Source organism: Saccopteryx bilineata, chromosome 2 (assembly GCF_036850765.1).
Source record: "Saccopteryx bilineata isolate mSacBil1 chromosome 2, mSacBil1_pri_phased_curated, whole genome shotgun sequence".
Classification (NCBI taxonomy): domain Eukaryota; kingdom Metazoa; phylum Chordata; class Mammalia; order Chiroptera; family Emballonuridae; genus Saccopteryx; species Saccopteryx bilineata.
Genome location: NC_089491.1, coordinates 96,865,924 through 96,892,817, shown reverse-complemented (window position 1 = coordinate 96,892,817; position 26,894 = coordinate 96,865,924). Strand labels below are relative to the sequence as shown.

Here is a 26,894-nt window from a genome sequence, read left to right as displayed (position 1 = left end):
GCTATAAAAGATAAGCACTTTATAGGAAATAAACAAGATGCTATTAAAAAGAATAGGGTGGGTGACATAATTTGTATTGGGGAATGAGGAAGGACCTTTCCAGAGAAGTGTTGTTTAAGACCAAAATTAGATAATTAGTAGGGGCCAGCCAGGCGAAGAAGAGAAGGAAACACATTCTCAGTAGAGCAAAGTGATTTCATTTGAACTACATACTTTTGTAATTATCATTCACATTTCCCTGTGGAGGATGTATTGTGAGGGTGGGCATGGGGAGACAGTATAAAGGAAACAGATTAGGGAGCAATTAGAATGGACCATACCTTTCCCTACCCAAAGTATTAGAAGAGCAGAGTGATGGTAGGATGTTTCTCTGGCTCATCTTGCCACAAATCATTTGGTTCTCCATGAGTTGGGTGCTAGAAAGAAAGGAGACTCTCAGTGGCAGCAAGATGGGATTCCTAGTTCTCAATCCCTAAGGTCTTTCCAGTGGCTGGATGGGATTTATAGGATAAGAAATGGCCGTGTGTGTGTGTGTGTGTGTGTGTGTGTGTGTGTGAGAGAGAGAGAGAGAGAGAGAGAGAAAGCAGACTGAGGGTACAGTCAGGTGAGAGTTAAGAGGGGGAAAAAGCTTTCAAGTATTAACTACCCAGCTGTAACAACAGATTTTCATAGATTTATTGATAATTTGCAATAGTTATCTTTATTTCGCTACTGTATTATTGGAATTTATTTTTGGTTTTGTTTCTTCAACGACTACGTGTTTTAAAATTGTTCACTGGTAACAAAGAGGACACTTAAGAAAGGTCCATTTAGGCAGGGCACTATTTAATACATCAATATTGAGTTGTTCCTATCAGAGTTCATAGGTACAGTGAATTCCCAAGGAAAACAACTCTAGTAGGTTCATGTCAGCCTGTAATAGATTTCTATTGATTCTGGAACTGTTATTAGTAGCGTGGAAGCTTGCATAGCTGAAAGTTTTATTTTCATGTAAAATTAAGTAGTTGTATAATTATATATATAACCCACTTAATCGGTTGTGTTTTACCTGCCTGTGTATTCGAGACTTGCAAGGTGTTAACTATTTTTATGCATTTCTTTTACAGTAGAAAATACGAATATGATGATTATATATTATGTTTAAGAACATTTGATAACACTGGACAATCTTTAACAAATGAGCGCACATTTCATGTCTCTTAGCTAAATATGGATATAAAATGGTTACTCTGTCTATATAACTCCATAGTTTTTGTTTTTTGTACTCCTGGAAACACAAAGTCTGAAATCTTCGATTTGAGGGGACCTGTTGTTTATTTTAGGAAATAGAAGTGCATCCTCAATGTAATTTTAGGTAGTTCAGTTGTGAATGTGGGCTGAAGCGGTAAAACAAAGTTTTACACTGTGCTGTCTCCATTAAGAAGCTCCTCTTTGTGCAAAATAGTCCATGGCAAAGTTGCTTCTATTTAAAGTAGTGAGTTTGATCTTGGCTTTGATCTAAAGCTTTTGATCTTGAAAGAAGGATGGAGTAGCAATAAAGAGAGGGCAAGGCAGATTTTCTTTAAAGAAATGCGATAAAGTTAAAGGGGTGGTCAAGATCAGCAAACACACGTGCGACCCGACTCTTCTCAAGCGCTCGCGTCCCAGTCTGGTTTAGCCAATTTCTGATGCAGACGTGAAGAAAGTCTTTGGCGGGTCAGCGTCAAAAACTTGGGGCATCACACACTTTATAAACGGATTGCAAACTTTTCCCCTAATTATGAAGACAGCTTGTCTACCTTTTCAATTCTCTCCAGTCTCTTAGAGGGTTCACGGGCAGGGCGGGTACGGTGCCGGCTGTGCTTAAGACGCTTGGGCTCCCGCGACGCGCTGGGAGAGCGCGGGACTCGTCTTTTACGCGATCTTCGCTTCTACCCCAGAGTGGTCACCTGCCACCGCCCCTAAATCCGGAGGGGCCATTGAAAACGCCTACCTAATGGCATATAATCCATTCCTAGAAAAGGCTCCATTAGGAAAGTTCCTTTCCCTAGCGAAGGCCATGTGGACACTTAGGTTTCTAACCCGAGAAGCGAGTTCAGCTGGCCGCGGGGGTTAGAGGGCTTCTCCTGCTTGCGGGCGGGCAGCACTTCTGCCCCTAAAAGCTGCCAACAAACCCTTTCGCGGCGAGTCAGTGCCCGCCAGGGGTGAGGGCTCGAAAGGTAAGGCTTGCGCGCCTGGGGCGGTCCGCGCGCAGGAGGGCACGGGAGCGCGGGCGCAGGCCAGACCTTGGGGAGGACGAAAGATGTTTGCAGAGAACAATAAAATCGCAAGCGCGCCGGCGGGGGCGGGGGCGACCTGCGGGGAGCGCGGCGCAGCGCCTATACCTTTAAGGCAGGCCCCGCCCCGCCCAGTGCCCGCCTGCCGCCCGCGCCGCCGCTCCGGCCCCGCGCCGCTCGCCGCCCGCTCTGCGCTTTAGGTGCTGCGGGCCCCGAGCGCCCGCTTCTCTGCACAGGGCGGGTCAGGCAGCGGGCCTCAACGGGCCCCGGCGCCCTTGCTCTCCCGCTCACCTATGGCGGCGAGGTACATCCAGGGTCAGCGCGTCGAGGTGGTAGGGCGGGAGGGAGGGAGGCTGGGGCGAGCCCCGGGGTAAACTTGACTGTCCCCTTCCCCCGCAGCCACTGCAGACCGAGCCCCAAGCCGGGGCGGAGTGCGGACTCGCGCGGCAAGTGGGCGCCGAGGTGAGTGCGGCCAGCGTGGTCCCTGCGCTTCCTCCTTGCAGGGCTGGTGGGTCCCGTGCCGCATTCCCCCCCCCACAACCCCCGGGTGTTAAGTGGCCCTGTTTGGGGGACGCAGGCATGGGGCGGCCTGGGACCGAGACGGGGGGGAGCGCCCGGGCGAAGGTCACGGCGTCGGCGCGCCCCCTGCGCGCAAGCGGCCCGGCTGGCTCCGACGGTCGCCAGCGCCTTCTCGAGTGGAGCCGGGGAGGCTGTGTCGCGGGGCCGTCGAGCGTTTCTCACGCCGAGGGGCGGCCCCCAGGACTTAAGATCCTATTTTAAATGCTTTGTGGTTTTTGAACTTCAGGTCGAGAAATGGATTCGGGTGAACCGGAGACCCCGAAAACGGAAGCGAAGGGGGACCGAAGAAGTGTTTGAAAAGGTAGGGGTCCCTGATAGAGAACACTGGGCGCAGTTCTTGATAAATCTTCCTTCTGTCCTTGAGGACTTGATCACAACAATATAGGAGGATATTTTATTTTAAGTTTAAATTAAATGTACAGTAGACTGATTGTACGTCGATAGTTCTGTAGAAATATTGGCTGATAATCCTAATGATTATCAACATAATATGTTCTCATGAAGTCAGAGTGACCTGGGATGATTTGTTTCAGAATCATTAAGTGGAGCAGTAGGACCTAAGTGGGTTCCATTATTATATTAGGCTGGTAGTATTTTTTTTATGGCAGTGTTAAGGTACCCCCTGAAAAAAAGGGAGGCTTTTGAATAAATCACGCACAGCGTTGGGATTCTCTTTTTGCTTCTGACGCAGTCACACAGTCAGTCCTTTAGGCTGAAGCTGAAAAAAGTAGATTACTCTTGTGAAGCAAACGAGAAATTTGTTATTCTGAATTTAGAATTTCAGTATTACTTTGCAGAAGTTTGGACTACCTGTTTTCTCCTAAAATTGTATTAAGACTTGATTTGTTATTGTGGTGAATATCGTGAAAGAAGGTAAGTAGTCAGTTGTTTTCTAAGGGGCTTTTAGTGTAAACTCAAAAATGAATAATGTTACAGCAGATAAGATTTTTGTTGCTTTTTAAAATTATTTTCAGTACTTTTTTACTTTTTACTTTCGATAGCACCAAGCGATTAAAATAGTGGTGTGTTTTTCGGCTGCTAGAATGTATGATGAATCACTCCTGTTTCTGAAGCCAAATTCTTGCTGATAGCACTGCTGCCAACTTCTGTGATGTGTTGCCTTAGTATGGGCATTGCAGCGACGGAGAATGTGCACAAAGCACATCATAATGAAGGTGATACCAAAGTTCCAAAGTGCACTTCAGGATACCAAGGGCGCTTCTAAGAGAATTGCAAAATGAACTGGCCTAGGAGTATAGTCATCTGTAGTTAGATATTCAGTAGGTGGAAAGGGACATCTCAGCTTTTCCCTTTTTAAATAAAAGAAAAAAAATCATATATGTTACTTTATTTAAATAGTAATAGAAGAAACTGTCATTTTGGATAGACTTGAGTTTTCTGACTTTAGCTCAGTAGTATGCTGTGGTAGGTTGTGTTTGCTTAACTTTTATGGTCTAGGTGTTTTTTAAAATGCGAGTTGATGAATGAGATCGTAAAATGTTCAAAGGAAGAAAAAGGAATTATGGCTTGCTTGGTACTTTTAAAAAAATATTTTCTAGGTATTTTTTTTAACCAAAAATAAGATTACGCAATCATACAATGTATCACGCATTAAAGAAAGGGAGGCCATTATCTTTGCGGATTACTGGGTACCATCACTACCAAAATCTGACCTTGAAGTAATCATGTCTGTGACATCCATGACCTGACCACTGCTATCTGAGAATGAGAAGGGGGGAGAGGGGAGACTGAGGAATTTCCTCCCAAGCTAAAAGTTCTGCCCTGAGCCTTCTTGAGAGAGGATACTGTGTTAGGGTTTATGGGGAGAATGCATACGCTTGCCTTTTCTTTTTAGAGAATGTGGGTGGCAGTCTTAAAGAGGATATGAAAATGGAGTTGATTGGGACCAACATGCCGAACTCCCTTTCAAGGAATGAAGCATAAAAGCTGACCAGCTTAACTTTGAAGGTGGAGATGGGGAGAAGATGGGAACTTTCAAAGTTGTGTCAGAGGATAATTACGGGCGTCTCCAGTCTTTCCTCCTGACTCTGTACGCAGCTGAGCCCAGTGCCCACTGTCGGCCTCTGCCCTGCCCAGGGGAGGGTTTGGAGCTTGCTGAGACAAAGCATGCAACATTTTCAAGGGCAAAGTGAAAGGGAGTCAGCAACTGAGAGCATTAGAACAAGGTCCGAAAGGCACAGAAGCCACCCTGCCGAGGTGTATCTGACTGTCCCAGTGTCTGTTCTAAAATACAGATGGAATTCTGTGTGTAATTAGGATTCAAACCAAGGTCATGTGTTTACCTTTTGCTAGGATTTGAACCTGTTACTAGTACCTACTACTAGTAATTAGTATACTTATTGTTAACTTACTATTGAATTTAATAAGGTTTTTTTTAATGTCTGCCATACCACAAGTGAAGCAGATCAGTTAGTTTCCCCTTTTCCATGCAGTCACTGTATTTTTCTACCACGTGAAAGTGTGATCTTTCCTGTGGTGTTCGTTGTACAATGCTGTAAGATAGGAGCCTGGGTTTCAGTCATTTCTGGGAGGTGTACGTTTTAGCCCCAGTTCTTCTCTTTATTTGCCAGCTTTGTTTCTGTGCCCTGAGTCTCCCCCACGCTGTGCTCTCCGCCATGTCCTGATCTCTGCATCTCGGGGCTCACACAGGATTCAGCCTCACTGAGTGAACTTGGTTAACCAGTCGGCATTCAGCTCTGAGGGCCACGGCATTTTCCCCTCTGATCTTTACTGGCTTGTGGAGAGCAGCAGTCTTCTGACCTGCTTGAGGAAGGAAATCAGAGCCGTGGTGCGGTGCTGGGGTCTGGAACTGACCCTGGCGAGGACTTGCACGTGAATAATGCAGTCTTACAGGAGATATTAGTATCCCCCCTAAAGGAAGGTGCTAAGTGGTAGGCATAGCCTGGTGTAACTTGAAATACCATACTAGTTGAGTTTTTCCGTGATCTCAGAAGGGGAAGCAAAACAAACTTACTCTGCGCTCAGCTGTGGGTTAAAATAACGAATAATGAAATAAAGTAAACTGGGTGAGAGGTACTACCCAGAGAAGTGATTTGAGACACTCTCTCCAGACTTTCTTGGTCTGCTGTGCTGTCATTCCCACCCCCACAGCTCTACTGTGGCGCTGTGCCTCTCACAGATTTACGTAGCTCCTCTTTCTGGAGACACATCATTCTCTTAGGCATCTTGTATCTTCTGTGACATTTATTGCCATTTTATTTCATCCTCACATTATAGCGCTTCTCACTGGTATAACTGAATTCCTTTAAAACTTTGTTTTCTTCATTTTGAGTGACAAAACTCATCTGTTTTGCTTCTGGTCCTTAGGTACTTTCTTCTTACATTCTGATATTCTTCACTTTTCATTATTTTGAGTTCTTTTTATTTAGTTTGAACAATTTGTACAACAGAAAAGCGAGGGGAACACGAGAAACTACACAAAGAACAATTAGGATGAATGGGTCAGCCTGTTCTTCATGGGCCAGTTCAACAATGGGGATGGCAACAGTAAGCTGTATGATGTGTATTTTTAAAAGTAATGTTAATAGATTTTACTAAATGGCCATTGGTTTTGAAAGAAGACTACACATTTTTTTTCCTGATTTTTATCTTTGAGTCAAAGACAATACAAATTACTGATCACATTAAAATATTAAGGAATAATATAATTTTTTCTATAAATAAACTCACGTAAAATAGTATAAAGTTTTTAGTAATTCTTTGATTAGTAGTTGAAGGATGAAGGATAACTATAGAATAATAGTTTATGAAATATATTTAGGGGAAACGTGTGGCGTGTAATTCCTTTAGGGGAAGAAAATTTCGATTTTCAGATTCCTGAATCTATGCATATCTGATAATAGGTGGAGAACAAATTTTAAATTATTCATTTATGGTTTTCAGTAAGAACTTATGATGATGTCAGAAACATTCATTGATATACTGTTAAAACATTGACACTTTAACAATTTTAAGGTTGTTCGTTATTATTAACAAACATTCCTTTATGTGTGTGTGTCTTGAAGCGAGCAGTCTTGGCGAGGGTGGGATTGTCTGGCGTCAGTTACGATTAGTCGTAAATAACAGGCAGTGCAGAGGGTTCCAGCGAGCACACCCTGGAAGGTTACCTTTCATTATTCTTTTTTGCCAAAATCTGAGAAACAGTGCTCTTAAGCGTGAGATTGCTTAAATCTGGTGAACTTTTTTGTGATATACCAAGTGAAACAGACATTTAGCAAGCTGGTTTTGAAAAGGGGACTCTGGTATTCAGTGGCCATTCTAGTTGGCACCAAATGGTAAATTTATTTTCCGCATCTTTGAGGAAAAAAAAACGTCGGAACGATTTTCTTTGTGATAACATCTTTCCTAAATTCTGGAGCATTGTCACTCAACTTTTATTTCATTTGTTCTTTCCATACACTTGATTATGAACTACAGTCAGTGATAATCTTAGTCTGAATAATAAATAATTCATCGAGGATTTTAAAAATTGTGTTTTAAAATCCAACTTGGTTTATGCATTTTACCACATTTATTGCTCTTTCTAGAGTATTTTTACATTCTAAGAGAATGTTTTTATTACAGTTCTAATGTTGAAATATTCAACATGATAAAGGTAGGTACAAATTTTAAGCTATTTAACAAAGTGCCTTACTGCTCTTTGCCTTTTGTGGCAAACACATGTTTTATATCTGGTTTATGGTATCTGGAAAATAGTACTTAAGACCAATAATTATCTAGCTTTTTCTTGAACCCTACATAATAGCAAATGGCAACTGTGTTAGGCTTGACTCCTGCGTCATCAGGCTGCAAGGCTTGACAAAATGGCACAAGATGAATTTAGGGAGTGCTGCCCCAAGGGTCCCTTCACTGTCTGGGAGCTACCCTGCAGTTAGCAAGATGGTGGGCATGGGTGGCCACCCCTCAGCTCAGGCGGTGTTTGTGTTGCGTGGTTTCCCAGGCTTTGGTGCCCTTGCCTCTTTAGAAAGTGCTCTTGCCCTGTGAGAATTCATAGCTAGCCTACATTTATATAGCTGTAATCTCTTACAATGGCTTCATTGATACTTGATCTTCATAGGAAAGCTTTATGGATTCTAATGAGTCACAGCTCTTGAGGCGCCAGCCGCCCTCCCTATCTGTGAGTGGCTTTGTGTCCTGTGTTGTACCGATTGTGTCTTTGGATGACAACTTACTTGAGTGATAGGGGGCGGCGGAGTAATTTATTAAAAGTAATTACAAAGAAACCAAACAAAAGGAGTAATTATAGTGCTGTTAATATGCAATTTGTTATTTTATTGAAATATTTGAAACTGGGTGTTATGAGCGGGTCTCTATTTTTTCCTTGTAAATTCCTAACAAATACATAATTTATTAAACTCTGAACCCAGGTCTCAAGTTAGATCCGGTTTCATGAGATCTTGAGTGTTTTTATTTTTTTTCTCGCCCTTTTTAAAAAGCTGGACCAAGGAATAATTGCTGATAAAATGTGTTTTGGTAGCCTCGGGAAGGTAGTCTGATGTGTATTATTTTATAGCATTGCATTTATATCTATAGATTTATTATTTTTTTAAGATTTACATCTTAAAAAAATATTCTGAGAAATCTCAGTGTACTATAAAATTCATTATTTTCAATTAGCATAACTAGGAAAATGAAAGCACAGCCCCTCACTTACCTTCAGATACTTATTTACATATTTTAAAAAGAACAATTCATATAATAATAGCTGGTGCTTGTCATGTGTCAGACCCTGCGCTGCTAAGTGCTTTCCCGGTATCCGCTCTTGTAAATGTACATTAAAGTAGTGTCATGAAACAGCAGTGCCATGCAACGGTGCTGTAGGCTGACACAGACGCTTTCTGGAAGTAGCTGAGATACAAACAACTCAAATATATAATTGCTGTAGAGAAGAATGCTTTGGGCAAGATGTAAAAATTCTTTTTGACCCAGACTATTGACGGTCCTAGACCACCAGCATATAAAGCACACATTTCTAAAGTAGGAAAATCCCAACTGGCATGTATTTTTAAAGCACTTGAAAGTGTGCAGGTAATTACACTATTGTTGATTTTAGCATTTTTGGTGCCAGCTCTCAGCAGCTCTTCCATGCCATGGAAGATGAAAGGCGTTTTAATAGAAGTCATCAGAGTTTGGATGGGAAAGGGGGGCAGGCAGAGGAAAATTTTTTGACTTTTTAGTTACTTTTATAGGAAGCATTAGTTACGTTCCCGTGGCAGAATGCTTTACTTGGTAATCCTTCCCATCTTAGGTATTTTAATGAGCTGTGGTTTTGCCTGGTATCATAGGGCAGTAATAAGATGCATTATTTTACCAGCACCTACGAGTCGATGTAGCTTGGGGCCTTCATTGTCTCCATTAATCTTCTGTTTTAGGAGGCTGACACTACCATGTATTTTTAAGTCCGGCAACATGTATTTTATTGATGTTTTTGGGTCTCTGCAACACAGGGAAGACGACAGTCAGGCCTTGAATCACCGGTCCTTGGAAAAGGATCTGATCACATGCGGCCTTGATAAATATTTGTTGACTGAATTGGATGAATGAGTCCCCAAAACGGCATTTATGTTATAAAGTCGTGCCTGGCTATTGCATTAAATTTTTTATTAATATTTAGATTTCTGTTTAATTATTTTGTTCTTTAATGGCAGAGGTTGTCATTATAGTACATTTGGTAGAGCTTTCCTGGCTGGGTCTTGGGTCCCCTTCTTCAGTGCTTCTACAGAAAGAGCTCAGAGCCAGGGAGAATGGATGCTGCTGGGCCCAGCTCTGCCAGGTTCCATGTTCCCTTTGAGTTTCCACTTGACCTTTGCTTTCATCTGAAAACCCTTTTATTTAATAGGCCATTTAAACCAATTTAATTATAAAATTAATATTTGTACTTGATTCTTTCATATAGTTTTATGCTCTATTTTTCCTCTTGTCCATTTTTTTGTTTTTAAGAAGGTTTGAATATCTGTTCTAATAGTCATTTTTGACATGACATAAATTTGCCACTCTTGTCTACTTTTTTTTTGGATGTGTGTATTGATCCTTTGCGTGATAGTAAAATTAGATACTAACCGTTTTTGCCCTTTACTTTTTATCTTGTATCATGTGACTTGAAATACTATCTTTTTACTTCCAGATAAACATCTTTAACATAGTCAACAAGTTTATTGTATTTCTCATACATTCCTCCTGTTCTTCTCCCCCCACTTTGTGGTAGCTGTGCTGTGTTTATGATGTTAGAGCATGTAGACATTATAATACTGTATCTTTCATAAAATCACTTTGTAAATCTGTATATAATGCACATCATCCGCCCGTTATTGTCAGTCCTTTTGGTGTTTTGAAGCTAGTTCTGTAGTAGATTTCTCAGGAAGGGCTTGGGGCAGCTGTATTTCCTGAGTTCTTGCGTTTTTATAAGTTTGTGCTCCTTATAGGTTAGTGGTCGGTTCAACTAGACATAAAATCCTCAGCTCATATTTTTTTTATTCAAGTATCTTAAGTATGCTGATCCATTAAGTATGCTGATCCATTATCTTGCATGAAGTCTGGTGCTGGTCTCATTTCTTTCCCTTAACAGTGACCTGAACTTTTCTCCTGGATGCCAGAATTTTTTCTTTAAATTCTAGAATTTTTTTCTCTAATATGTCTCATTGTGGATCAGTTTTCCTTGTTGTCACTTGGCTTTTGAGCTTTATTTTTTTTATTTGTAAAATGAGATTCATGATGACTTATGAAGTGCTTTAAATGTACATTTTATTTTCTTATTGTTAGGAACTTTACATTTTATAGGCAATTGGACTTGAGTTGGCTTTATATCTGTGAGAAATCTAAAGTGGACACTGATGTTTGTTTGTCTGTGTCCTGGCAGTAAGTAAACTCCCCCTGGTTCCCCGTGGTACACAGGCTGTCCGCACCTGTGCGGGGCGGGTGGACTCCTGGCCTAAAAGCTCGGTGCCTTTTGAACTGTCTCATTTAGAGAATCCCATCTCTGTTTCATTCTTCTCACACTGTTGCCCATTGTATGTTAGTTTACCACACAAATGTCTGAGTTTACTTGATCTTAGTTTATATGTGCATAGAACAATGCACAGAGAAAAAGCGACAGGTCTCTTACTTTTCAGGTAATGAGTAAGGCTAAGAACCCAAGTCTGTCTGTTCAGCCAGCATGTTTCCGTGGACATGTTACACATAAGGCCCCGTGTGAGAAGGTGCTGGAAAATACCAAGGAAACAGGAGATGTCATTTCTGGCCATGGGAGAGAAAACACAAGTTATATCAAAAATCATTTACAAAGCAGCATGTGATAAGTAAATCCAAACCAGGGTAAGCGCAAACAACGGACATGCATATATGATGCATTTCACCTGAGGCTGCCCTGGGCTAGAGTTTCCATGCCTGGGCCTTGTTTTGATAAAGCAGCCCTTTAAGCACAGAGGCTGGAAGTCATGGTGGGGAATTGGGTAATTGAATCAGCCGAATCCATTTTAATGCTTTTACCTGATTTGTAAGCACAGATAGGGATGTGATTGATATATATATATATAAATAGTCTTATTGTCTTTATTTGAATATGTGATTTTTAAAAATAAATGCATCCATTGCTTTACCAGCAAAGCTGGAACCCATCATAGAAATTCGGCTGACACAAATCATGGTGATGTAGAAACCCAAGGCTAGAAATGTAATAGTGTCTATAAGTCTGTATATAACACATCCTTATTAAATTCTATGTTTATTTAAACAATTTATTTACTAATTTCACTGCGTATTTGCAACATGCGAAAAAACTCTGTAAGGGGTAGAGGGTACAGAGAGGAATGGAAAATGGTCCTGAAAGAGTTTACAGTTGAGAAGTAAAAAACTATGAACAGTAGAACACAGAATGGAATCCAACCCTGTCAGAGGTATAGTACGCAGAGCAGTTGTATCTCCATAAGGAGAGGAAGGCCTGTTGTTTCGGCTGTTTGTGTTACCTACAGACCTTGCCCAGGCTGTGAGCAGGACACAAATGTTTGTTTCAGTTCATTCAACTGTTATTTTGTAGACCCAAGGACGCCATGATTTCTGTTTTTAAAAATCAGATTGACTTCGCAAGAACATACTGCAGCTGTGAAGTTGGTGTTTCTCTGGCTCATGAAAGTGAAATCTGCATGCTGCAGAGACTTTTTAGGTTCCCTCTGAACGTGGGGACATAGAGTTTTCAATCTGTTTCACACTATTTTCCCCCTTTTATTTACATTAAACTTTGACTGTTTTTGTTTGTTTGTTTGTTTGTTCACTGTAAATTTTTGGTTCCAAGGCAGAGTGAGAAATGAGAGTATTACGGGATTAAGGGTGGTGGTGACTTCAAGTTCCAGAGCTCCTAGACTTTCCATGTCTTGTGGTTTTTCGATGTTGTTTTCTGTCATCCAAAAAGTATCCCACATTTTCAGCATCACAGATACAGCAGGACGTCTTTTTATTTATTTTTTTAATGTACATATTTTTAAATAACTAGTTATATACCCTTCGTATTTTCCTGAGGATGAGAACAGATAGACTTGTCAGGCAGAGACAATGGTGGCTTTAAGTGTGTATCCAGAGCATTTTAACATGCTATGTATCTTCCTGCGAGTCAAGAAGTGTTGGTTTTTCCATGCACTAAGTTCTAAATCTACATCTGTAAAGATTCAAATTTTATATGTATGAAAGCAGGAAAACAAACTGATTTATGATAATTAATACCAGGGAAACCATGTAAAATGAGGGAAAAAAATGGTTTCAGGATATATGTTTTTACTTTTCTGGCATTTTCATAGAAAAGGCAACTATAGTCATTTTATGTGGCTTTATTTATAACTGAAAGTCATAAAGCTCATGCTTTTAATTTTGTGTGGCAATTTTCATTTGGAATCCAAGAAAAGGAAGTCATGCTATCCATGAAGGCCATGAGATATTAAAGAGAAACAGCAGGGAGACTTTCGAGGAGACATAGAACAGACTTCTGGATCATGTTCATATACTTTCTGATATTTTTTCACAACTGTCAAACTCACAAGCCTTAGTTTTCAATGTTGAAGCTGCACCTTCAACAGCTGATCATAACAGTAACCGGGAAGGACGCTGAGTGCTCCTGCAGAAGCTGCAGGTACTGGTTCTGATTCTTTCTCTCAGCCACTTTACTGAGTTATATGTCATGTATATTTTATAGGCTGCAGAATTCACCGACGTGCAGGTGGTTGGATTTTAAGACACTTAGACAGTTGTGAAGCATCCCCACAATCCAGTTTGGGAACATTTTCATTACCAGAGAGCTCCCTCGTACCTGTATGTTGTCCAGCCCTGTCCCTAACCCAGCCCAGACAGTGGTTAATCTGCGTTCCATCTTTATCATTTTGCCTTTTCTGGAAATTTCATATAAATGGGATTATACAGAATTTAAGATTTTGGATCTGGATTTTTTTTTATTATAATAGTTTGAGGTTCATCAGTGTTGCATGTATCTGTAATTTGTTTCTTTTTATCATGAAATTATTACATCATGTGGATGTACATTTTATTTTTCTATTTGACAGATGTTTAGATTTTGGAGGGTAGTTTTTGATTATTATGAATAGCACCTTGACTGTATTTCTCTTAGGCAGATACCTAGGACAGGCATGGCTTGGTCGTGTTGTGGGTGTATATACTGCTCAAAAAAATTAGGGGATATTTCAAAAATGAATATGAAGCGATAAAATATCCTCTGACTTTTATGAGCAGTATATTTAACTTTTGAAAAATCTGTTAAACTGTTTTCCAAAGTGGTTGCACCATTTTACATTTCCGTCAGTGACTAAGGTTCCTAGTTTGTCCACTGCATCATTAGCACTTGGTATTGTCAGACTTTCTTTTAGCCATTCCTTGTGGGTATTGAGTCATCCCTTTTATACATAATGCTCTTATTTCTTGCCAGGGTCCAAAAGTGTCGAGATACCCTAATGTGCCTTTGTCCTCCATTTTACAGGTTGGAAGGCAGTGGCACAGTGAGTGGGAAATTAAATGTCTCACCCAAGGTCCCCAAATGAGTCATTGAACCCACAGTCTTCATGCGTCAGAGTTGCCACAACCGGCTTTTGTTCCGACTCTGGGCTCCCTGTGACTCGGGATCCTCTGTGTCCTCGTTGCCATGTTGGGTGTGGCTTCCCTTTGCCCTTTGTAGATCGAGCCATTCTTATCCTCTCTGGAATTTTGTCTGGTGAAATCCAGTTGTTTTCCACAGAGGTGTGCTCCTGTCTTCAAGAGGTAGCCCTCTCTGCTCCTCAGTTGTAGTGTGCTGGCCTTGGGTGGCTCCGGCCTGGCTTCCAAGGTCGTCAGTCCCACGCTGACTGTGCCATGCATGTTTTTCTGTCCAAGGAGTGGATACTTACCCTCAGCAGAGCCTTGTGGGAGAAGGGAGGTGAGCTATCTGAGACAGCTGCCGCTGCTGCATATTTCGCACAGTAGAGCGCCTGTTCAGGAGGAGTGTGAAAGGCTGAGTACCTGGCAGCAGGTGCGCAGCAACTCCGTTCATCTGCATTTTCTTCTCTGTGACCACAAGATAGGAAATAGCCTTAAGTTTATCTACAGACTTAAAAGAAGCCAGCTTTGGTTTCTTCCTGTTAACTGTACTTTGGTTTGCAGCAGACATGGCCGTGGCGCCTTGACAGACCTGTGGGCTGTGTTCCTTTCTCAGCTTCGTGTCCAGGATGACTGGCTGCATCACTGAGTGCTCCTCCACTGTTCGTTCCATTTGCAGCTCTCCACAGTGTGTCCCTGGCAGCGGGGGAGCCTTCAGTGCTCCTGTTCCAGATCGGAAGCCCCCCGAGTGTTCTTCAGGTGGTTGATAGTATTTGTTTTCTAGCAGAGCTCCATTTTAGATCAATCAGTAATAAGTCATTGCTTTTATTTCTTTTGCTCAAAGTACTTTGAAGCTCCTTTGAAGGCTGGTAGAGCTTATGCAGATACCCAGCTAATGCACAGCACTTGCTACTGGGCACATAACCCCTCCACGGTCACTTCACAGTGTGCCTCTGGTCTGCAGGAAGGTTCCAGCCCACCTCTGTTACCTTTCGTTAGACAGGGTTGCAGTGTTTTAATTTATTTCATGACAAAAAGTGAATTTACAGACAGGTAAAATTATCTGTGGAATGATTGTTTTCTCTGAAAAGATTTTTGAGTTTCTAAATGTTAAAGGAACAGCTGTTGCATCTTTGGAAATCTCGCTTTGGTTCCGTGCTGCCTGCCGCACAGGATGTCGGGAAGAACTGTAAGCTGAGGTGACTTCAGAAAATAAAATCACCAGCAGCAAGGAGCTGTCTAAAGGAACTGGAAAAGTATAAATCACAGTCACGGGAGTAGTGTGCTGATGAATGCAGTGCTGTGAAGCTACTTGAATCCCTAAATACTTGAGTGTGCCGGGCTGCAGAGAGGAAGTGGACAGGGGCGACCATCACGTGGGAAGTTGAACAACTCAGGTTTCACTGTAGCGCTTTTTTGGGGAACCTGGGCAGGACTGAAGTTGTCAGACTCGGAGAAGACCTTGCAGCTTTCCCAGTTCCAGCTCTGATTTTACATGTGAGAACATGGAGGCCCTCAGAGGGTTTAGGTCGCATGCTGGAAGGCTGGCCTGGGACTAGAAACAGGTGTGTCCCTTCTTCTTTACTCTTCAGCTGTCAGTGTGGGTGGCTCCTCAGAGTAAGGTGTGGAAGAGGAGCAGGTCTGGGTTCCTCCTGGTGAGGACAAATGTATCATGCTGGTCTTTGTTCTGTGGGGCACAGACACTGAGGGAAGCAGGGACAGAAGTCTGGGAGACTCAGCATTCTCTGCCAGGCCAACCCTTGTGGCCCAGAAACATGTTCAGAGTGGGAGCCTTTTCCTGATTTACGGAGGACCTGCCCATGCTGGCTTTATCGGGTTTTGAGGGCTGTCACTCCAGTGAACAGGCAAAGACTCCTTGGTGAGACAGTTGGGTCTGCAGGCTTGGGGTGAAATTTTACTTTTCATATTAAATCAGCGAATTTTACAAATCATAGGTTAATTGAAATTTTTGTGATATTTGTCATAGACCAAAGCAACTGCAACATGATATTGTTGTGGGTTTTTTATTTTATTGATCGATTGATTTTTAGGGAAAGAAAGAGAAAGAAGTTACTGATTTGTTGTTCCATTTATTCATGCATTCATTGGTTGATTCTTGTATGTGCTCTGGCCAGGGATCGAACCTACAACCTTGGTGTATGGGGTCAGTGCTCTAATCTACTGAGCTATCCAGCCAGGGCTATTGTATTTTTTTAAATCAAACGTAAGTATGATCAGATAATTAGGCATTTTATTTTGGAATGAGGTAAAGGAACTCTCACAAATGCCATTTATTCAGTTTGTGCAGATAATTTTGTAATATATAGTTATTCATACCTAATGTATTACAAATTTAGAGGTAAGTGTAGTTTTTCTACAGCTTCTCTGACTTGTCTGTTTGCTTGCAGCCCAAATTATACCTCCTCCGTCCCAAAATAGTGTGGGTAAAACTAATGCTGAGCTTGGATTATGCAAGGTTTAGTATTCCAGAGTTCCTGTACTGTTGGCAAGGCAGAGTGAGGAGGGATACAGTGTTTTGTTTAGGAAAAAAGCTGCTTGTGTTTTCTCTGCAACACAACTGGCAGACACAGAAGGATGGTGCCCCAAATGGGCAGGTAAAAAAAAAAAGAAGTAGCCCTGGCCGGTTGGCTCAGCGGTAGAGTGTCGGCCTAGCGTGCGGAGGACCCGGGTTCGATTCCCGGCCAGGGCACACAGGAGAAGCACCCATTTGCTTCTCCACCCCTCCGCCGCGCTTTCCTCTCTGTCTCTCTCTTCCCCTCCCGCAGCCAAGGCTCCATTGGAGCAAAGATGGCCCGGGCGCTGGGGATGGCTCTGTGGCCTCTGCCTCAGGCGCTAGAGTGGCTCTGGTCGCAACATGGCGACGCCCAGGATGGGCAGAGCATCGCCCCCTGGTGGGCAGAGCGTCGCCCCTGGTGGGCGTGCCGGGTGGATCCCGGTCGGGCGCATGCGGGAGTCTGTCTGTCTGACTGTCTCTCCCTGTTTCCAGCTTCAGAAAAATGAAAAAAAAAAAAAAGAAGTAGGTAGTGAGTTGCTGCAGACTCAGAAGTGCCCTCCCCTCCCAGCAGAATGAAAGGTGCTGGAGAGAGGACCTTGGGTGTACCCTGTGGTGCTGATCCTGCCCTGTTGGAGTCTTTATTGGAGATCGGGTTAGTGACATGGTCAACAGTAGCATTACCCAATCATAGAGCACCGGGCAAGCTAAAGGTTGCTAAACTCTCTTCCAACAAAGGATTACTGATATACCATTGTACATGTTGCTCCTGTCCATAGCATGCAAACACACACACTCATACACTGTATCTGTTTCGTTGGCCTCTGACCTCCAAGCATGGGAGGTTTGGGCTGGCCCAGGCCACTGTGTAAACCCTGGCTCTTATCATGGAGGGAAGTTGCAGGTGCTATTTCCAGAGCTGGCGCTGCTTGCCCTGGACTCTGACTCATGCTCAGAGAGCTGCTCTGTGCATAATGCAGAGTCATTGTCATTGTAAGACAGCCTTGGGAGGGGCTCAGTGGAAAAAGTGAAGGAGGAGCATACCAGGCTCCAGAGCAGAAAGCAAGAGAGAAGTATTTTTTGTTTTGTTTTGCTGAACTTCATAATCACTTTTTTTGGGAACTGCTATAATCCCAATGGAGTTCCAGCTAATAGGAGAGGGGAAGTCTGACTTGTTGCTACCAGCCTTCTTGTTCTTATGTGCAAATTCTTTAACAGGAGGGGCAGAAGAGAATACAATGATCCTAAGTGATTGTTGTAGCTTCTGAACATGTATTCCTAGTTCTTCAGTTTTTAATTTTTTGTATCACACCTGTTTTGCAAACATGCAGTATTCAGAGAAGAGGAGGGGGAGTGTTATAAATATGTATGTGTGACCTTCCTTATTCTTAGTACTGCCCTTCAGAAGGATTCCCCGGCACCTGGTGGCTGCCGTGTGGCGGGTTAAGTGCAGAGAAACACCACCGTGGTATTCTTGGTGGGACATTTTCCTGTGGAAACCTGTTACCAGCATATTTGGTAACAGTGTACTTGCTTATTTTTTAAGACAGTTGATTGTAGTAAATCTTAATATCAGAAATTATTAAAATGAAGTAGCTGTTGTAGCAAGAACTCAGTGAGAGGGTGTTAATTGTCAGGATCATTCACTTTCTGAGCAATTTTTCGACTCTAGTTTTCTTAGTAAGAGAATGTTAATCTCTTGTGGATGGATACTGCTTTTTTCTTTTTTTTAGTCCTTTTCCGAAAACGTGTGGTTTCCATTAACGTCCTTCTCCACAGAACCTGAGATGGCTGCACTGATGCCTGTGGGTCATCTGTGCTCTTAGAATGAAGTTGAAATCGTGAAGTACCTTTCTCCCCCTCTGTAGTCGTCCAGGAAGTGGAATTTATAGTCAGACGGACGGATTAACTGCCCTAGCTTTAGTGCGTTAGACAACTAGCCTGTGTAAGCTTCGGCTTCCTCGTCTGTAAGAGTTTCTGTAAAGCACTTAGCAAGAGCTGCCACTATGTCATTGCTCACAATATTTATAATATTAATAACATTAATGGTAGTTATCACAGTTTTGGTGATGGTCTTTTCCATGACCATTTTCAGGGTTTAAAGTCCTTTGTCATCTGTGGTATATATTATGAGCATCAAAGAATCTCTGAGAACCAATAGGCTAAACCCCTGGTCGGCAAACTGCGGCTCGTGAGCCACTTGCAGCCCTTTGCCTTGACTCTTGAGTGTGGCTCTTCCACAAAATATGATGTGCGGGCGCTACCTCGGTAAGAAATGTACCTACCTATATAGTTTAAGTTTAAAAATTTGGCTCTCAAAAGAAATTTCAATCGTTGTACTGTAGATATTTGGCTCTGTTGACTAATGAGTTTGCCGACCACTGGGCTAGACCAAGAAATGTTAGTCACAGGAAGAGTGGCCGTAAGAGTGTGTATTTACAACATCAGTGTGCCGTCTGGGGCCAGAGCTGAAGTGTCTCCTGCTCAGACTAGGAAGGCATCCTGATGACTTGTTCGGCAGATTCCAGCCCCTCCCAGCAGTGCACCTGTCAGCCAGATTGACCCAGGAATCTGCTTGTTAGGGCCACTCTGTCCCAGGCAAATACCCTCAGGTTCTGTTGGAAATTTCCACTAGGCTCATCCAAAGAGAGTTTTAGTTGAAGCCATCAGAGCTGTTTCATTTATTTTGGTTCAGGTCTTAATTAAGGTGATCTCAGTTTGCTAAAGGTCTGGCTGTCCAGAAAGACTGTGCTGCTGGTGTCCTGGGCACTGTAGAACTCCAGGAAGCTTTCAAAAACAAGTGCTGAAATATCCCTCCCCCCCCCCTCCCCGCAACTATAGCAGGCTGAGTTTACAGTAACTAGTATTCTATGCAGAGCTGGCTTGGAATAGTAAGCTTCCCCAGGTGCTGACTTACCAATAGAAAGCCACTTAGATGCAGAAAAAATGGGCCTGGGGTTTGTCTCCAGTGTGAATAACATGTTATGCATGATTTAAAAAGGCTTTGCAGAATGTCCTTCTGTAAATCAGGATCAATATTTTTTGGAAGTTTTTATAGATAAGTCATAACATTATGTGATAATCAAACATCATTCCAAGTAGTTAAAAGGGTCATTGGACAAAACCCAGTGGACTGACTTTGGTTTCCTAAATGTAAGGACTTAAACCGCACACGCCCTCTAAATTGTGGGCACACTTGAATATTTTATGTGGAAAGATTTCTTTCTTATGTAGAATAATTTTCATGTGAAATGGGGATTGCCACTCCTGCCCACCTGCTCCCTACTTTTCCCCTGTGAAATTTTCAGTAGAGACAAAGGAATGAGAAAAAGTGGGATGGGACCGAGGGAAATGAATCATGAGAAAACACTGCTGGTCAGTGTCATCTGTCCTTGACATTCTGGAACCCTCTTACCTTGGTTGGCAGAGACCAGCAGTTTAGCCATGGGCTTGTGCGAAATCATAGGCAGTGTGGGCCTGGAGGAGGCTGCTGGAATGTTCTCCCTGTTATCTCCTGGGCAGAGCGCTAGCCACAGCAAGATTTCGTGGGCCACAGCTGCAGTGGTGATGATACATAGGTCGGGGTGGGAGCCTGTCTGAGTACTGCTGCCCTGGAGCCTGTGTGGTTCTGCCCCCGGGGCCAGGGCTGGGGGTCCCCGTGCCAGGGGAGCCCAGTGACCAGCTCCTCTGACAGTGTGTCCCAGTGGAGGGAACACGTTGGTAGGGAGAAGAGTTTTATTGCTGCCCTCTCAAAATAGAGGAAATACTCAAGGGTGGTGGGAGAGGAGGGGATAAATATAGCATTTCCGTTTTCCTGCCTGTTCAGTTCTTTTCCACAGCATCTCATTTCTAATTAGGATGAATTGTCCCATCGACTTCAACTATAAATAATTCCATATTGTTTCTATCAGATTGGTCCTCTGAGCACTTTCATACTTACTATTATTTCTTTCCTGGTCAGAATCTTTGTACAGGGATGTATAAAACCATTTTAAGATGCTGGTCTTCTCGCTGTGGCCCATGGGCTGAGGCTTCCCAGTGGGACTGCCTGTAAGTATGTGACGGGCAGTCTCAGTGTCCTGGCCGTGGACAGTCAGGAAACTCTGGAGACGCTAACTGGCCTTTCTTTGCTCTTATGTCTTCCACGACGTGTTTTCCAGAAGGGCTGTTGTGTGTGCTTGCTGCCCTGCCCCTTAGCCCTCCGTGGGTCCTGTCAGCCTGCAGCAGTCACGCACGGCCCGGTCTGCGTCCGCAACAACAGTGCCGGTTGCTGTCTGGTCCTTTATCCTGCCCAGAGGGGGCTGTCATGAGTCCACAGAGCAGAGCTGACACCATGGGTGGGAGGCCCGCCTGACTGAGTGAAGCGGAGCATGTAGTGGTCGGTGCTTGGTAGAAACTGACTTGTTGGGTGATGGGAGGGGAAGGCAAGAAAGGTTGTCTTAGGCACTATAGGTGTGCCCATTTACCAGATTGAGGTTGTTCATTATGCAAAATGATGAAGTTGATACTGATTTTAACAAATACAACCTAACCTTGGGGCTTAGGAGGTGACTTGTATTAGATTTTAGTACATGAGCTAAACATAAGAATTTTCTCATTTCCTGGTTGTTCAGTGTCTATTATCGTGCTTAGCCTTGTGCCCGGCCTGGGCTTGCTCATCACAGAGGTCCTGTGCTCACAGGGTAGTGGACTCTGTGTCCCAGGCCCCAGCCCTGCCCACTGGCAGCAGGCAGTAATAAGTAAGCTCCTCGTGGTTCCCGGCTAATAGGGCTATGACCCAGTTTGAACTCCATAATGAAGAAGGAGCAGATTTATTTTCTCCTCTTAAGCATCCCCTCCTCCCGTGCTCCTTAATATCTTTAAGAGGAAATGGAATAGTAAAATTCTGCATTCTCATAATGTTAATGGCCTGATGTCATCTTTTCCACTGTGGAGTCAAGAAAGTACGAGGGGCAAATGAACACAGATGTTTCACTTTGTAGCTGCCCAGGGCTTCAGTTGTGGGCTCTCTCTATGTATATATCAATGTTTTTAACAGCTTGGAGGTGTAATTCTCTGATTGTTAGTAGATTTTCCAAGTTGTACAGTCATCGCCAGTCCAGTTTTAGGACATTGGCACCATCCCACTAAGCTTCCCTCTGCTCGTGAGCAGTCACTCTCGTTTCCTCTCCTCCGGCCCTAGGCAGACAGTCATCCACTCTGCTTCTGCAGGTTTGCCTTTTCTGGACATTTCATACCAACAAAATCATTAACTTGTGACTTGTGTGTTTGCCTTCTCTCACTTCGCCTGGTGTGTTTGAGATTCCTACAGGGCGTTCCAGGTATCGATAGTTGGCCTCTTTTTACTCCTGAATAGCATTCCATGGTGTGGCTATACCACATTCTGTCTGTCTGTCACAGTGCATGGCATTTGGGTGGTTTCGGTCCCAGTTGGGAGCAATCATGAGTAGTGCTGCTATAAAGACTCACAGTTTGCGTGGATACCTAGTAAATTCATGTTTAATGTTTTAAGGAACTGCCAAAATGGTTTCCAAAATGGCTACTCCATCTTACATTCCCACCAGTGATGGATGAGGGTTCCAGTTTCTCCACATCCTAACCACGGGCTGTCTTTAAGGAATTATCTTAACCTTTAACTCTTACTTGATTCTTTTATATTAAGTTTATTTTGTTTTATTAATTTTAGAGAATTAATTTTAGAGAAAGGAGGGGGAGGAGTGGGAATCATCAACTCATAGTAGTTGCTTCTCAATGTGCCCTGACTAGGCAAGCCCAGAGTTTTGAACTGGTGACCTCAGCATTCCAGGTCGATACTTGATCCACTGTGCCACCACAGGCCAGGCTTACTTAATATTTTTATGAGCAAAAGACAACTAGGAACTTAAGGTTTTTGCACTTTTTCAAGCATTGTTAACACATGTTAACTGAAGTTGTAGTCATTGGTACTCTATCCCCTGCAGTCTCTAGGTTTTCCCACTGGCCATGCTTGCACTCATTTAAAAATATTCTCTTTTTTTTCTTCTAAACTTGATATAAATTGTGGAAGGTGTGTGTGAGGGAGATGTTAATTGTCTAAACATTGAATTACTTTGAGAAGGAATTTTATTTATTTTTTGGATCTTTTTTTACATCTCTGTTATTCAAACGAAAGATTGTAAGTTTGTATTTCTGATTATGCACGTTGTTCTAATATAAGGTAGATAACATCTGTATATGGAACCATGTTTTATGATGCTATAAATAATTAATGATAAAGTTTCTCCCAAGATCGCTGGCTTGAGCATGGGTCATTGGCATGATTCCATGGTCACAGACTTGAGCCTGAAGGTTGCCACCTTGAGCCTAGGGTCACTGGCTCGACTTGAGCCCCAGATCGCTGGTCCAATCCCTGGATGAGACACATGTGAGAAGCAATCAGTGCACAACCAAAGTGAAGCAATGAGTAGATGCTTCTCTCTCTCCCTTCCTGTCTCTCCTTCCCTCTCTCTTTTCCTCCCTTCCTCTCCCTCAAAAAAAAGGTGAGGTTTTTATTTATAGAATTGGGTAGTTTTAAAGGATTCTTTATTAAAAATGCAACTCAGGCTATTTCCAAAGGCCTGACAAAGCTTCACATCATTTGGCATGGCAGGGATCCCTATGCTCTTTTAAGACCAAATGACGAAAATTATTCACAATTTTTTGTTTATTTTAGGATTTGCAAATATGTTTTATTTGGCAGAGAGTTTATCACATAAACTTATTTTTCTAAATAAATTATATAATGTCATAGCCAAGCATTCTGTTAAAGAAGCCCTTTCATCATGGGCGAGGTTCTTGACCACTCTGGCGATGAGCATGTATCTCAGAGCACTCATTGTAGGCCCCCTTTGTCTTTTGAATTTGTGCTTGTTCAAAGTTCATTTTAGCAGTGACCAGGTAGAAATAACATTCTTCAGGGAGCACATGACCGACCCAGAAGAAAGGGTGGAGGGGCACCTGAGTGGCAGACATCTGCGGGAGAGGAGTAGTGGCAGAGATGGCCGTCTCTGGTCCGGCATCTGCACGGACAGTTCCAGCTGAACACAGTCTGCGTGTAGTACTCGGGCCTACGCTGGCACTTTCTCTGAGGGGGCAGTTTGGTATAAAGGAGTGGTTCTCATGGGGCAGAATCACCCTCATGGGGTAACATGGGCATCAGAGTGACTAGGGGTGCTCCTGGCCTTTCGTGGACAGTCCAGGAATGTCATACCTGCCATGCACAGCACTTTCCAGCATGGTGAGGGTTATGTACCACCTGCACAGTTCTAAGGTGCCTGCTGGAGAATTATACGGGTAAAAACGCTGTATAATTCTGATATGTGAGCTTAGAACCCAACTCTTTCATGTGTGTGGTTTTAATATTTACTGAACCTTCTAGTAATGCTAATGCCAGGTAAGTCTAATAAGACTCTACACCAGGGGTCTCAAACTCAACTCAGCATGTGGGCCACAGAGCAAGATCACAGCCGTTCGGCGGGCCACACTAGGTCTACAAAAGGCAACTGTTACGCAACACTTTTCTCACTGCAGTTGAAAACAAAAAAAAATCAGTACAACAAGCACAATCGTACATGCAGTTTACTCAGTGTCACAAAACGACCAGAAACTATAGTTCGCATCACAACTGCTGTTAACTAAGCTAATATCTGGCTAGGATGCTAGAGAAATGAAAAATACAAGTAGGCCCCTAGGCTTTCTTAATTTTATCCAAAATATTTTGAACTTCATGGATTAGTCTGCGGGCCGCACAAAATTGTTCGACGGGCCGCGAGTTTGAGACCCCTGCTCTACACGTTGTTGAATTTTTCCAAGCGTTGTTTGCCATTTCAGAAAATCTTGTCATCAGTGCGGATGCTAATCAGCACACCTGCTTGATTTAGGAGCTGTGTTCACTGGGGGTCTGCCTCTCGTCTCATCTGGTCCTTAGACGGTAAATACTGAAGCCATACCAATGCTTTCTGACCCACTTTCCCTTGCATTTATGTTCTAACTGGGGCATTGTATTCCTTGCCCCTCCACTCCATTGTTTGTGCTATGTGTGTTAGGGTATCTAACATCTAAGAATTCCATTTCAAAGTAGTTTGAAAAGTGAGGTATTGGCTCCCGGTTACAACAGGCTCTTGGAACAGGTTGCTGAGATGCTACATTCTTGTGAATGTGGAGGAAAGTAGTGAGGTGATGGGAGGCAGCAGCAGTTCTCAGAGGATGCTGGGAGCAAAGCTTCCAGGCGATGTGTGTGGGAGGGAGCTGCCTGTTCATGGTGTGTGTGTGTGTGTGTGTGAGAATTGATTCTCTGATGGGCTCTGTGGAGTGGCGTTCCCAGGACTCGGCCTTCTGTACTTGCCACTTTCCCCATCAGAACCCTCCAGTCACCAGGCCCCGCCTGGGGGGAAACCGGGTGTCAAGAGGCCAGCTCCCTATTTCTGAGGAGAGATGTGGCTGAGGTCCAGGGCAGGGACGAGAGCGAGGAGTCAAGCTGGCCGAGTTCCTTATGGGCAGTAAGCAGACACAGACGTCCAATCATCTGACCAGTCTCCATTTCCTGGGTCTTTGCCCTCTGTCTGTGTGTCCCTGACACACATGCCGTGCCCCCGCCCCACCCTGCAGTGGCCCTTCCAAAGCCAGGGTTTTCTCAGCAGATAAAGTGACGTGGAGCCCCCAGGTGTCCGCTGCTCTTCCTGCATGCTGCACTTCATACCCTACGGGCTTGGGCTCTCCGGTCTGCGGTCCTCATCGCTCGGGCAGAGAGACCTGTGCTTTCCCAGCTCCCACAATGCTAGCACTGATGAAGGGGTGTAGATTTCCAGTAACAATCGTGCTCCTCCTCCAGTATGTTACTGACATGTTAGACATTTCAGGGTTTATAAGCATTTTTCCAACAGCTTATCAGGGGCACAGTGAAGAGGAAAAAAGTTGATTCAGCCTTGGAAGCTCCTGTGGAAGGTTTGCTCAGAGGCAGGGGGCTGGAGTGCATCAGTTTTTACTTCATTTGTAATAACCAGGTCCACGGTAAATTATAAAACCTTGAGTTTCCATAAGGCCTTGGCATATGCCTCTGAGGGTCTCTTGGTAAAATCTGAGTGACACGGTGGCAGTGGCGGCAGCACACCCAGCAGTGCGGACCGCGGGCTCCCCGGCTCAGCGTGTGCTGGGCAGCCCGTTGGAGTCTAGAGCAAGGGCCCTGCTGACTGCTGTGGCCTGGGCTGTCCCCAGTCTCTGCGCATCAGAATCAGGTTTTATTTTCTCGTGTGGTACCCTTCCTCCATTTTTATTTCAGTTCAGCACATTTTGCCTCCTTCTAATTTCAAACAAACCTACTTGAGCCAAGGAAGTTAACTCTTTTTTTCCTCACTATAAAAGTGACACTGGCTACTGAGAAAATTTAGAAAATACAGAAAGTTATAGAGAAGAAGATTGAAAACTACCAGTAATCCAGTCATCGAGAGAGCTACTCATTTTTAATATTTTGGTGTTTGTTTTAAAGAGAATAAATATTAAAAAAGAAAGAGTGTGTTTTATATTTATGTGACTTCAAGGGTGGTTTATTCAGACTACTGCTTATTTATTTTTTAATTAATTGAATTCAATGATTTTGAAATTCTGCCTTTTTAGAAGGGTCTGTTCTGTGCCTTTCAGAAAAAGTAGCTTGCTTAATGATGAGTTCTGGCTTCCTGGACTGGTGTACCTGAACTATGTGAATCTGTTTGAAACCCGCCCCAGGTAAACTGAGTCAATTGTAAATGCTGACTACGGCCTGATCTCGTGATCTCATGACTCAATTCGATGGTAGATTTGGGCGGTAAGGGCTGGTGGAATATAGGCATACCTCGGAGATACTGCGGGTTCTGTTCCAGGGTAATGCAAGAAAGTGAGTTGTAATCTTTTTGTTGGTGTAAGATCATGCCTTTAGTTTAACAGCTCTGTGGCGTGCAACAGAGCGAGGTGTGCCTATACTCCTTTTCCCTGTGCCTGTGCCACAGACCAGCACGACTCGTAATTGTCCAGGTCCTGAGTGAGAACGGTATGGAATGAAGAAATAAACTGAGAGAGAAAAAGTATGGGATTGGGAGGTCTGCAAGCTGATGGCAAGCCAGAGCAATGCAAAACCCCCGGTTTGCTTTATTATACAGTGCAGAGCCTATGCAAAATAAGGAAGTCTCTGATACAAAGTCACACATCTGAGGCATAAACAGGAATCCCCCCACCATGCATAACTCAAACCAACTAACAGTTGAACAAAGGGTGAGAGGAAGGGCATGTAAATTGCCTCTAGCAAGTGAGGTGGGGGGGTGGCAAGGACCCTGTCAGCTTACTGCCAGTCCCCCACACCTCTGTACCCCACAAATCTAAACTGCAAGGACTCTAAGCTCACATTCTCCCATATGACTGTGTGACCATTGGTGTAGAAAGTGGCAGCAACCTTA

At 43.4% G+C, this 26,894-nt stretch overlaps 1 protein-coding gene across 9 annotated transcripts in view; it reads left to right on the top strand.

The window, feature by feature from the left end:
* Nucleotides 1-26,894, top strand: part of AOPEP (aminopeptidase O (putative)) — a 404,538-nt gene that overhangs the window by 318,123 nt on the left and 59,521 nt on the right. For all 9 annotated transcript variants that reach the window (XR_010729101.1, XR_010729102.1, XR_010729105.1 and 6 more), the window contains 2 exons: nucleotides 2,655-2,717; nucleotides 3,061-3,135. Coding sequence is in view for 4 of the 9 variants with exons in the window: in XM_066257430.1 (XP_066113527.1) it covers nucleotides 2,655-2,717; nucleotides 3,061-3,135 (138 nt within the window). In the remaining 5 variants the exon portion in view is untranslated. The remainder of the gene's footprint in view (nucleotides 1-2,654; nucleotides 2,718-3,060; nucleotides 3,136-26,894) is intronic.